Below are 13,764 nucleotides of genomic sequence, written 5' to 3'. Positions count from 1 at the left end.
TGAATGTTCTTGGAAACAATTGTGCTGTTTCAGTTGTGCTGCTTTCCCCCCCTAAGTTTCATGAAGTAATTTGCATGTCATTTAAATAAATACCATAAATTATTGCAAACTTTTTGGTTTTATTTACATAAAACAAAATGCTCATTTCCATTATTGTTTGGATCACCTGACAAGAGGGAAATGCGGAGGTCTGAGAGGAAACTTGTCTCTCCCCAAAATATTAGAGATTTCTCATGCATGAGTGAGCCAGAAAGGGAGGACCCCACCTTTAGCTTTGCCTCACATAGACAGTTAATGCTCTGTAGATGTAACAGAGATACAGGATCAGATCTTTCAGCGGAGCCAAGCTGGAGCTGCAAGCTGGTTGAGGGTACTGGTGTATGCTGCTGCCTTGCACTTGCCAGGCCTTCATGGCCCTTCATGAAAATAACAACAGCCTCAGCACTGCTTGTCTGCTGGCATGCAACATTTACTGGCCAAACCTGCTTTTTCTGGGATAGCTTAGTTGTTTGGGGCTTAAGCACACACAGTGAACAATGACAACAACAACTCTACAGGCATACTGAACTTGCACAAGCCGCTTAAGTGCTCAACAGCATCTGCAGCGGATATTCGGTACAGCTTTCACGTGCTGGGAGGTTAGGACACTTAACTCGCATCTCTGATGAATTCTCTGTTTCTCTTTGAGAATTCATGAGATTTAACTTCAACCACCGTAACTTACAAGGCCTACACTGATGCTCATATTGTTTTCACTTCCATTCAGTGTTATCCACACATCACCAATTTGATTTCACCTCTGATAAATATTTGCCTCCCTTCTTGACTATAATAGTTAAACTTCCTTCCCAGAGTCCTTCTCAAACCTGCTTTCTCCTCTCACCCTATCAGGGGATCAACAGCATCCATTTCAGAACCCTTGCCATTCTGTGTATTCACAGAATTAAAAAGAAATCAAATGATTGAAATACAGATCCTAATCCAGAAAAAGGTGAGTGCAAGGTAGCCTAAAAAGTTAGGTAGGTGCACATCCTTCTGCAGGATCATATGGGGCCTGTTGGCCACTGAAAACTAAGTATAGGTACCATCACCTGAAAAACCAAGTGACCTAATGATCTGCAAAAGGAGGAACTGAATATCTAGCATAAATTTTAATGTTCTGGCCATAAGACAGTAAATGATCATTTGGGCTTCTGACCTGTGAAGACTGCCTGCAGGTTTCCTCCACAATACTTTATTTACATCTGGTTGCTCTTTCCATGCTCTCTCCAGTCTAAAAGGGAACCCAACAAATATTGTCTTCTCACACAACCCTGGACTGCTTTTCCTCATGGTCTGTTGTAAAATATGTCCAACATTACAGATTGCAAACCAGATGAACTCATACAGATGTTCTTTTCACAAAAGAATATCCTGCAGTCCAATTTCTAAGGCTGTTTTTTGTTTTCTAAACCAAGGGATTCAACCTGCTTCCCATCTTGGATACAAAGGCATTTACTTTCCTGGACTTTGCTTAGTGGAGTCCTAAGTTTTGCTTCACCACAAAGGAAGTAAAATTGACTGGGTCTAACTTCATGATTTCCAGATATCACTAGGGTGTGCTGTAGATCATGAAATTTCAGTAAAGCACAGTTAACAGGGAAAAATCTAGCTGCTGTACTAAATATTTTAAATTAGTTACAAACATAGAAGCAACTCAACACTGACTTAAATTCATTTTAAAACAACATACACACTCAAGAGAGGTAATACAACACCCTAACAATTTAAAACATTTTTGCTACACAGGCTTGGTAAACCCAGTGTGGTACACAACAGAGAACTAACTAGAGTCAGGCAGATAATCACACGCTTAAACTGCACATAGATAACTAAAATCCAGGCATGCAGTGTGGTGGGAATTGAAAAAATGGGACTAGAACCAATATCCATAACAAATCAGGTAACAAGCAATAATGGACTTTTTGTGGAAAACTTTCTTTGAAAAAAAAACCTATGAGACTATTTAAGTCACTGAAACTCACAAGGGTAAGGCCTGGGGATGCAGGGTCAGGGGCTGAATAGTAATTATTTATACCAATTAATGCATATGAACAATGGTGATGAAATTCCCAGTGTGGGTAACAGTAAGACTGAAGCAAATTCATCACAGGAAACTGCACCTGTCAGGTATCAGCTCTTAGCACAAGGGTGCCCAGCACGGAATGACACCAGGAAGGGGACCGCAGCCTTTGGAGGAAGGAAAGCGTCAGCTCCCAGCTCTTGGCTTCCACCCACTTCCAGCCCCTGCAGGAGGTGGGAACCCTTGCTACAACCCACACCCAACCAGCTGCTCAGCTCTTGAGAGGAAGCATCTTCCTGCTCTTGTGCCTATAACTGTCAGCCTAGGAAAGAAATGTATATCCTGGCACACCCTCCTGTCAACTCCCAGTATAGTCATGGAGTGGTGGTGGGATAATGAACCCAGCACAACAAGGATGCTGAATCAGAAGAGTTTCTAAGCACACTCTCAACTTTAAGCATATATTTACACTAACAACCACAGAAACAAATGCAAATTTAAAAACAAGCACCTATTTAAACACTAACAAAAGCTTAAATGGTTTACTGTGCTGAGGCCCCAACTGTCAAGACATAGACACTCTGCCATAGTTAGTGGTAACAGCAAACAGAATTATCAAGCGATGCTTCAGCAGGCTGTATGAACTGAGTTTGGTAGTCTTACACCATGAACCACATATTCATTATTATCACAATTTGTATTACTATTTGTAGCATCTAGGGAACCCCAATCAGGGCTCTATTGTGTTACAGACTGTACAAGCACAGAAAAATAGGATGGCTCTTATAATGAGTACATCACAAGCCCCACTACCATAATTAACATTGATTAGCATCGATGCAAACAGCATGGGAAGACAAAGATTGAGCCAGTTTGGGAGCTGAGGTACACTCTCACCCTTTAAGGTGGCTCCTCTGGTTCCCAACTGCAGAACAGAGAGAAGGCTGTTTCAGTGGGGAAGGCTGCAGACTCCAGCGCTCCCAGTTAGCAGCTCCCATGAGCACATTCTAGGACACAGGATTCAAAAAGGCATCTTTGTCACTTACTAATCCAGTCTCTGTTGCAGGCAACTACATCACACAATCCTGCCCTTAAAATCATCAAGAACCATTACAAGCCAGTTAAGAATGCTTTTTCTTCCTACTCAGGGCATACATCTCTGAAAACATACCACATTGGCTGGAACAGTTGGATTAGAATGTGCATCTACACATCAACCTAAATACTAAAGAAAGTCTACTATTTGCTGTTACAGATTAGTATTAGTGTGAAATGCAATGGCTAGAATTGACCTAAAACAAGAATCAGAGTCAGACTTTCAGAGTATGTAAATCTGCTGAAGTCAAAACACCAGTACCAAACCTGAATGGGACATTTCCCCTGCTTCCCCAAGCCCCCCTTCGCAGCATTTGCTAGTCTTCTCCAATACTGCTGTGAAGCTGTATGATTGCAACCACCACAATCAATTCTAATCAAAAAGGACAGTTGGCAACCTCTGAGCAACATGATGTATTAGAAAAAGACCCAAAAAAGCCAGATCCACTTTAAATGAAATCTCAAAAGAGTGACCTTAATGGCCATGGGATGTGGAGCTGCACGTAATAAACTTCCTCCTTCCAATATACAGCCCTTGCTACATCTATAATTATCATATGCATCTTCTCATTCCAGGCCCATGGCATTTTCTCAGGTTTGCCTTGGATACTAAAGCCATTTTTGCTTTTCAACTGTAGGAAAGAGTAGACAGCTCTGTAATGCCAGCAAAAAAAGATAACATTTTGAAATGGGTAGTGTGAAATTATAGGATCGAATATTTTGATTGTATAATGAAACTACCTTTATTAAACAAATAAGATTCAAGACCTGAAACTTTCTTATGAACCATCCTCTGCCCAAAATGTTTCTGCGTGTTTTTATTGCATAACCTAACAAAATACAGCTACCTTGGATTTCACTTTCACATCCAGTATCATGGAAGATATATCCACAGAAAATACATTCACATTAGAAATTTAGATCAGTTCTCCATGACATCACTCATGTCACAACCTAACCTGCAATCTGGTGTATCCTCAGACTCGGTGCCTATCTGAAGAATTCTTACATGCATTAAACTGAACATATATGTAAATGTTTGCAGAATTCTACTGTAGCCACAATTTCAAATGCAATCCAGGTATGCTTACGTGCTCAACTGTAGTTAGGTTCTGGTGTTTTGCTACTTTTTGCCATTCTGGTAAAGTTTCTTAATTTAATTTTTTTAAAGATACTTCCTACAATTCCACTTACAGGGAAGTGAAAGATAATTCTATAAAGCCTAAAAATAAACTTAGATCTGCTAAAAAATTCATCATTTCACTCCCAGGCTTTCACCAGCTGGGCTTGTCTGCTTTAGGTTTGACACCCCTGAGAGCTACAAGCACAACTTATGAAGATGAGCAAGTTTACATGAGAATGATGAAGAGATCCATTTTTTTAATCTTTACTTTGCCAAAATACTGTCTGGGGCACTTATTACTAGAAGACATTTATTTTTGGCAATTTCTCACTCACTTTTAATACCATACTTACGTTATTTGCAAATTTGGAGAGGTAATGTCCAAATACGTACACGTGTCTATGTGTACTTCTTTCAGTTTTGCTCATTACATTCATTAAACTATTTAATTCTCAAGGATGTACTGGAGATACAGTGAAGACCCCCTGAACACCAGTTAAGAATAAACCTGTAACGAGAATAAATTACATACACATATCAATTGCTACAAGTCCTGTAAGGAGAGACCTTTCTACATAAACATCTGCTGCAGAATTAAACCTGACACATTAATAAAAGCCCTCCCCACCCAAATAAAAAAATGGAAGTATAACAGTTACCCGATCAGTTAAAAGAATAAACCTTTTAAATAAATAAATTTGCGCTACACCAATTTATGTCACTGTGGTACTTAAGGCGAAACCTTTTAAAGGAATAGATTTACTGTGCATACAGATCTCCACTGGGTATGTGTAATTATGCAAAGGAAAGGCATTACTTTTAAAGTGGATGAATGGCTGATACTTTTTGATTTACTGCTAGAAACAGAAAAATGGTAATGGCATGAAATAAGCATTTGCAAAACCGTTTTGGCAGACAGAAAATGTTTGATTTACCTAGGGCATCCATCAGGTTCTATACTTTAGATCAAAGTAGATAAATGGAAAGGCAAATGGATATTTGGGGAAAAAAAAAATCTACAGCTTTTCTGTCAGCCTTGCAAGTAAGTTACACATTTGGAGGGGGGGAAAAAGCCCAAGGCTCTTTGGATGGAAGGACATCATGATTCATGACTGCTCTGGCAACTACTTTCTGTATTTACCTGGAAAGATGAGAATGGCATGGAAGTAGTTGTAGCTTTCTCATTCTGGGCCTGATTCTGAGAGGTGATTTGAACACAACTGGCAAAGCTCAACATTTCCATCTGACACTGGAAATGGATAATGCATACCCTGGGTCATTTTTCCCCTTGACTCCAAGTTGTTCACCCTCTTTTTCTCTCCTCTTCTGGCTTGAATTCACATTGGTGAAGAAAATACGTTTCAGTCAAGACACAAGAACCCCTAAAATCTAAACTCACTGTCTTCTCAGATCCTTTTGAAATCTGTGCAGTAGGAAAGCACACTGAAGGTAGGACATTTCTTACTGGACAATCATCTGTGACAAGTCAGAAGACTGAAGAACCAAAAATCAGCTTCTTCCTATGGCAGAATTCTTCCTAGAGGTTCCTAGTGAAAAGCATGATTTCTGAGTGTGCCATGATCCTGTTCTGAACTCCTCCTATACTGAAATGCACCACCAGGAGCTGTGTAGCATATGCATTGTGTCAAACCCTCAGAGCATCACTAGACCTGTGGTACATGTGTTGCACAGATGGTCTGAACATGCACAGTAAATGCAAAATGTTTGGGACACACCAATTTGTTGTGCTTGTGAAAATCCACAGGAGGGCACATACACAAGAGCCCCAGCCACATCAGATTTACTGAGTGTGCACACCATGTGCAGTGGGCATTTCCAGTAAGTGTCAGATTTGCTATACATGCACAGTAGAAAGGATTTGCTCACGTGCAAGAAAAGGCTGGGATCATTAGACATCTGGAAATCTTGACAAACATACATAATCCTTGAATATAACCTCTTGACAAAATGCCTGGCTGGGGAAGGACACGTCTGGAGAAATTCAACATATGTCCCTCTGCCCGCTCCATTGGGAAATAACGCAGAGTAGGGTATGGCCTTTCCAGCTCTCTCCACATCATTATGAACATGAGCAGCAAATCCATCAGCTGCTTCTGCATCCATTTATTCTATGGAAGGGTTGCCCAGCTCTTAAAGAGGCCAAAGAGCAATCAAAACCCACACTTTGTGCTCAGACAGGTAAAAGAGCCAGCAGAACTTAGAATTACATAATAACAGAAGCTGGCTTCTCTCTAGGATACTCATTTCATACATTTATCACAACAAAATTAGCAGATACCTGCACCTTCTCACTTACATGGCCTATATTTTTTAACTCAGTAGCTTACCTTTGACCATTGAAATACTAGAACAGCTTACCCAGCAAGGTTGTGGAAACTCTGTCCTTGCAGATATTCAAAACCTGTCTGGACAAGAACCTGAGCAACCTGTTCTAGCTGACCATGCTTTGAGCCAGGGAGTTGGACTAGATGATGCTCCTTCCAACCTCCACTGTTCTGTAATTCTGTGGTGAAGATCCTTCCCTTCAGTTTTGTAGATGCACTTGCCTTCCAAGAAGTAATTCATTGATCATACCTCTACCATAAGCCATGGTTATCACTGCATACAGAAAGTTCAAAGATGCTGTGTTTGTGGAGCGGCCAAATCCTCTGCAGTGATCTGCAGCTATCAACAAAAAAATGACCAAAAAATATGAAGTTTTTATCAACAGAAGAGACCAAGAGGGATGATGCTAGCCCTCTGCTGCATTCCAATATCTGTGACTGGTAAACAGCCCTTATACATAAGGCTTTACATACACAGCTCCACAGGAGAAATGAAAGCCAACGCATCTTCAGACCAGGCTCAGCAAGCAGCACCCAGACCTTTTGTGCCTATATGCCCTCCAATCTCCCCTCCCCTCTTCCCAAGCTTCTCTTTAGCTATGCGTCTCTGAAACAGCAACTCTGCTACAGACTTCCACATACATAAACTCTTAAAATCAAGACTCAAGACTTAAGACCACTAAATGGAGGATGCACGTACACCTATAACAGTCAACTGTAGCTATGTGACCTGAAGAGTTGTGCACATCCAGGGATATCTAAAAGTTATACACTTTGTCTGTAGAAAAAGTCATTGTAAACTTCCATGCAAGGAATAACATAAGTGTTAAAATATTGAGCTAGAAGTAAGGCCAGACTGTATTTCTTCTCCTGTAATAAATCAGCACTATATGTATATATTAAATCCAATCCCTTGATGTGTCCAGTTTCAGTGATAAAAACTTAGCGAGCAGGGCAAAAGTTATTGGGTTGAGATCGATATGCTTGCTTGTTGTCCTTGATTGGCAATAATATGACATTTTCTCCTTGACTGTAAGAGGCGCTTTTGTGATTTGGGAGCATAAAGAAATTCTGTACTTGACAGATTTATACAGTAGGAATACGCTAATGTCCTTTGACCCGCCTAAGAATAAATACGACCTACCAAATTGTCATTTTTATGGGTATTTACAACTGAGGCACTTTGTAAACCTAAGAACTAATATTTCCCAAAGGAAATCTGTGCTCTCGAATCTTGATAAATTATTGAAAAATACAAGCCACTACCAGCCCTACAAATTTTCTCTTCTATTTCTCCTATTTTTAGTTACATAGGAGTTGTCAAAGCAGATTGGACCACTGATCTATTTCACTGGGTATGTTGCTGCAGCCATGGCTAGTGCTTCAAAGGAATCCTATAATATTTTTGGCTATTTGATCAAGGCTGTGTAAAAAAAAAAAGTTCTTTCCTGGAACTTGAAGGTTTCAGTGCCCGACTGAAATATTAGTCATATAATTCTTTAAGTTCTCAAATTACTATTAGAAAAGTATTACAGACTGTAATTTCCACAGCCCAAATGCCACCAGCTGCATTTGCTCTCATGAATGTCCAGCTGATACTTTAAACAGACAGTGCAAGGAGTAAAATAAACCATCACAGGTCACCCAAACTCTAGTGCTCACCACCTCATGGGTGTAGTGCAGATATTCTGTAATTTAATAACTCGTTACTGACCAGCTACATCCCTAGTTTCTCAATTATGCAGGCCAGGTGACCCAGGAAGCCTTCACTTGATTGCTGTATCTCAGCTCCACTTCATCTCACCTACCCACCCACTTGCCGCATAAATTTCTTCCACCACCTTTATGCTGTCTCTGCCCACAAAGACTCTCAGAAAAGACTAACTACTTGCAGAGGAGAGATGGAAACTAATGAGATGAGGACCTCTGCCCTTCAGAATCTTCCTCTGGAAGATGGCAGTGCATGACTATACCTCTATAGCTTGGTGTTAAGGAAACAGAAGTTTTTGACCTGAAACTGATTATTAATATTGTCATCCATAACAGAATGGTTGAAAGCTATTTCCTTTTATCCTTATTCTCCAGCTGAAAGTTGACAAAAAGTCAGCACTGTTCAGGACAGTATCTAAGACATGAGACTTGCAGTATTTTTCCAGCAGAAGCTTATTGTTTCTCCTCTTGGTTATATCCCCGTACAACAATACGGATCCTCTCAAAAGACTTTCAACACATCAGATTTTGACTAAAGCATCATGACGTGGCACTCATCTCTACTTTTACTCCATTTCCAAGGGCAGCTGCTTTTCTATTTTTCTTTGCGCATCTGTGGACAACAAAATCTTTTCTCTATGACAAGAATGTCTTCATTAAGTCAGTTTCTGCCTTCAGCTTATTCTTAGTCTTCTGCATAGTATAATCTATGTATATGCACAAGAAAGGCTTGAGAGGCAAACTGAAAAAGCAGGAAGCTGGAATAAACAATGAGGCAGGAACTGCAGCAAACTTGAGCATCTTTTCTTGCCCTTACTGTGCTGCCTTCCTTTTCATCCCCATTTGCTGTTGAATTTGGGATTCCTCCTACATCTGTATGAAACATGATTTCAATGGCCTCTGTTTTATGACCTCATTCTGACAGCAGTATGACATGGCAAAGCTAATACAGTGACTGCAGCACAAAGTCAAACAATTCTGAGTTTACCATCTTGAACACTTAATTTCATATCAGATTTGGTAAATTTAGATATTTAAAACTTCTTGTACACTTAACTTAGTTTTACACTTAATGTTGTTCACCAAGTAATAAAGTCCTAAATACCCACTGATTCATCAGCTCCTACTCCCTACACTGGATATTCCATCTCCCTTTGCACAGGTAGTAGGACAGAAGTAGAAGTTGCATTTTAATATACAAAACACCCAATAACCCAGCAATCCATGCAACCAAACAGCATCTCTGTCCCATTCATTTCAAGGAGAGTGACATCCTCTGGAAAAAGAAATTACGAAACACTAATGTTTGCTGTCTGACACTGAATTCACTCTGTGAAACAACAAAAATTTGACAGTGACAGGAAAGAGGGAAGTTAAACATAGACAGAGAGTAGTAGTTTCACCCCAAATCATCAAAATCCCTTTTTGACATCTTGAAAGAAACCTACGTGTTAATAAGATCAACAGATTTTTAATCAAGATAATTACCCTCACACATCATCTCCTATTCTTAAGTGTTTAATAAGAAACACCTTAGGCTCTCCTTACCTTTACTACTTCTAGATTTTCAAACTGTAAGCAAAGAAACAGACTATGTTGTGAATTGCAACCTTTTTGCCTCACATGGAAGGCTTTCCTATTTGCACTGCAGAAAGACTTTTTTCTCCCTAAAATTATCTGTGCATTTAAAGATTGGGGTGAAAAAGCATCTATTACTCTCAACATTTCACTAGACACTACCTGGCCTTACTTTTCGTCAGCTGCTGCCTCTGTTTCCTCTAGCTGCTGTAGATGTACAGAGGCTGACAGGAATGAGCGATGGTTTTCTGTCTGTGAGCAAAGCACAGGGGAGAAAGGGAGTCACCTGTGAAGGCTGGAATACTTCAGTGCCCCAAAGGCACTGGTCTGAGATAGCGCATAGGCAAGTAGTAACTTTGCCAGCTGAAGAATAATCCAAGGAAAGTATTTAATAGGTCTGTCTGGATCTGAATGAGTGAGTGTCAAGTCTTTTTGATAGATGAAATCAGGAATATGAATGCAGTCAGAAAACTGACTGAATGCAACATTTTCAACTTAATATTGACCAAGTATGTACTTTTCAATAGAAGATTCCTAACCAGTCACCATATGAGAACAATGTGACCAAAGTTATCAGTCCTAACACAGGTCTTTAATAGACATCCATCCCAAGGGAAATAGGCTTTTTATCCCTAAAACAAGTGTCCAAAGGATCAAGTAATTCTTGTCACTACGAGTTGAACAATAGTTAAGAGTAGGGGGAAAAAAAATGGAGAGAAGTTCCACAATGCCTCAACATGAACAATTTCTTGCAAGTCTCAGTACAAGCACTGGTTCTTATAAAAGCAAGGAGCTAACTGGGTAGGTTTCCCTGACACCTCTAAGGCAGAAATTGAGCTCTGTCTGTCTCTGAAGGATTTTAAGTTCTGATGGTATTTCTGCAGCTGGGACCACAGAGTGGAAGGGAGGGTCAATTCTACTATACACCATGGCATGTTAGCCCACAAAAAGTATCTTAGCCCAATTCTCCACCCTTTCTGAACAATATATTATTTAGGTTGCATAGATAAGCACTGCAAATGTGCAAGAAAAAAAAAGCCACAGACAGTTCTGTTCCTAAGATCAACTTCTAAGTTCCTCAGCACAGCAAACACTGGCTGGATGTTAGGGCAAAGGTGCAGGAATTAAGTGAAGTTTTTGTAATGCAAACCTTTAATGGTTTCTTTTTGAAGATACATACATCTAAATCTGCCCTTAAACCAAGGCGCTGTGAATTCCAAGCCTGGATTTTGCTACAGATATCACCCCCTATTGCCATAATTATCCTGCAAAACTTCAGCTTTCATTTAGGAAAAAATGTCTCCCTAAGCACACATACCAGCAGAGACGATCTTGGAAACAAAATCTAGGTGTGAACTCAGGAAATCTTAACTGAAGAGGCTGCAAACAACCTGAAACCACAGCAAACATCCCCATGCACTTCTTTCAGGAGAACCATGCAACGTACCAATCTGTCATGGACTTTGAGATTTTGCTAAAGTCAAATATTTTTGTTTCCTTCCCCCTTCCTGCTCTGCCAGGACCTGCCTGCAAGTCCCTTATATTCCTCAGTTTTCTCCCAGTGAGGAGTTTGTTGGAAGAGGTGCAGTCAACAAGAACTGGACTCCGAACTTGTAATCAGGGAGTCTGCAGCATCAAAATAATGGGATTAAAGAACAGCCTAGCAGCTGGATCAGCTGCCTAAATGACACAGGGAAGAAATTCTCTCAAAATTATCTGTAAATCTTATAAGCTTACATATTTTCAGCACCGAAATAGGTAAAAAACCATTTGTCTTATTAGGTCCAGGTAAAAATATTTAAGTTTTACAAATTGAATGACTGTTTATTAAGATTTCTACATTGATTTAGACCACAAAGTCTATTATTACCTGTGAGTTTTATTTATCTATAATTTCACTAAAGAGACCCCCATTTTACTAGGTATCTTTCCTGTGCTAAAGGTGATACTGAATCTTCATGTAAAGTCATTTTGCTACAAAAACAGACACATTCTCTCTGTTGGTTCATAAGTTAACAGCGAGAACCACATGTGAAGTTCAGGTGGGCACATTAGGGAACTGAGCGGTGGGCAATTACTGCTATATTTTCACAATCTATTTTAAAAGTTTTTTTCTGCACACCACAGAATGGACATGAGTAAGTAACTATGCAAGAGCAAAACCTGCAAGAAAGAAGAGATCCAACAAGAAAGGGAAGCCACTGTCTGACATTTTAAAAGGGCAAATCGAAAGCAATCAACACCCAACAAAATGCTCAATGTAGGATGAGGTGATAGCTTAGGATATACTTAGGATACTGTAATGAGGCTAACAAGTGCTGTGTGTTTTAATGTAAATTAACACAAGATAATCTCTTCACATATTTAAGTGATGCACTTCAAATTAATTAATACATATTTAATAGACGTCTTCTTGAACAGCTGTTATTTACTTCTGGAGTTTCTACACATTAGCACTGCCTGCTTTGTTCTGCTCTGAAGTTGTTCATGCTCCAAAGTACTTTAACAACTTGGGCTGTATAAAAATTGAACACTCTTCCCAAAAGAGACAGCCTTTCTGATAACTTAATAATTTTACATTAAATATTCAAACACTTTCTGAACAAAAGGTCAAATTCTACTTACAGCATCTGTGTGAAACAGGCAAGCAGATGCTTAATGCTGCTAGACAAATACTTTTGGCACAAAGAATGATAAAGAGTTGGTGATCAGTCACATTTCCAGGCTTTAAAATCAGTTTTCCTTTACTTCTGTTCCCTAAATTCTGCACATACCATTCATATGTAACAATACTGACGCAAATTATGGCCTGTGTCTTCCATAAGCGTTACACAGTGGTGTGTTAAATGAAATCCTGACAGTGAAAGTGCTGTCTACAGTATTCACTGCGTGTTAGGAGTATTACACCAACTCTTTAGGATTTTTGTCTGACAAAGACTACTGCATATGACATTACTTCATTTAGACCTTGCATACAGCATTGAAATAGTTCTCACTTACCACCCCTTTTATTCAGATGAAAACACATTCAAGTCCCAGTCACTTCTTAGTTTTTAGGCTGTGAATGAGTAGAAACCAGTTCAAGAAACATGCTGGTGACACATTATATATTTTCACAGTCAGCGATGAATGTGACTTTTGGCAACCATAATCAGTTTCTTTAAACATAGTTATCATCACTGAACAATCCTTATCAGTGTTTCGGTTGCAGTTTTCAGCTGACTACTTGAAGGTGTTTACTCTTCTTATGGCACTAGAGCACTGGCTAGTGCTCGTTGCTTACATGTCAGCTTTTCTAGCTTACAGGTTTACTGAAAATAACTTTCAAAGTTGGTATCAATTGTATTAGAAAATAGCTGTTGGGACAACCATCATTAAATCTTCTGTGCAATGATGCATGGAATTATATGCAACTTGTGAAAGGCCTGAAAACAGTCCTAAACACACAAAGGTGAAAAATACGTACTGATGTAAGCACAGTGCTACTACTGATACCTACATTCATTCTTTTTATTTAACGTGGTGTTTTTCACAATAAAGAGGACATAAAATGGAACTAATTACTTGGGCTAAATTAAAGACTAAACCAGATAATGCTTTACCTGGTAAATATGCTATGGGTGGATGAGTGTGTAGAAGACAGATTTAGAAAGCACCTTCACTGTTGCACTGCCTATACCAGCAGCTTGGAGTTAGGGCTGCAGATGCAAGGAATGAGGAAGAGGACCTAAATTTTTTTTCCCCGCCCCCTGAGTGCGGCTGATATAAGGCTGGGTTAGCTTTCAGCTAGAATCAGTCTCCCGATCTCTATGAGGCCACAGGAATGCTCCTGCTGGCACGAAAGAAACGGT

General features: G+C 39.6%; 1 protein-coding gene across 4 annotated transcripts in view; it reads right to left on the bottom strand.

Moving 5' to 3' along the window:
• The window catches only part of LOC104322813 (uncharacterized protein F13E9.13, mitochondrial), a 44,062-nt gene that overhangs the window by 3,393 nt on the left and 26,905 nt on the right, over positions 1 to 13,764 (bottom strand). For 3 of the 4 annotated variants that reach the window (XM_069793548.1, XM_069793551.1, XM_069793549.1), the window contains one exon: positions 4,804 to 6,965. In XM_069793548.1, the coding sequence (XP_069649649.1) occupies positions 6,826 to 6,965 (140 nt within the window). In that variant the 3' untranslated portion in view covers positions 4,804 to 6,825. The other variant, XR_011326501.1, reaches the window with a different exon arrangement.

Source organism: Haliaeetus albicilla, chromosome 10 (assembly GCF_947461875.1).
Source record: "Haliaeetus albicilla chromosome 10, bHalAlb1.1, whole genome shotgun sequence".
NCBI classification, from domain to species: Eukaryota; Metazoa; Chordata; class Aves; order Accipitriformes; family Accipitridae; genus Haliaeetus; species Haliaeetus albicilla.
This window is presented reverse-complemented; position numbering and strand designations above follow the sequence as displayed.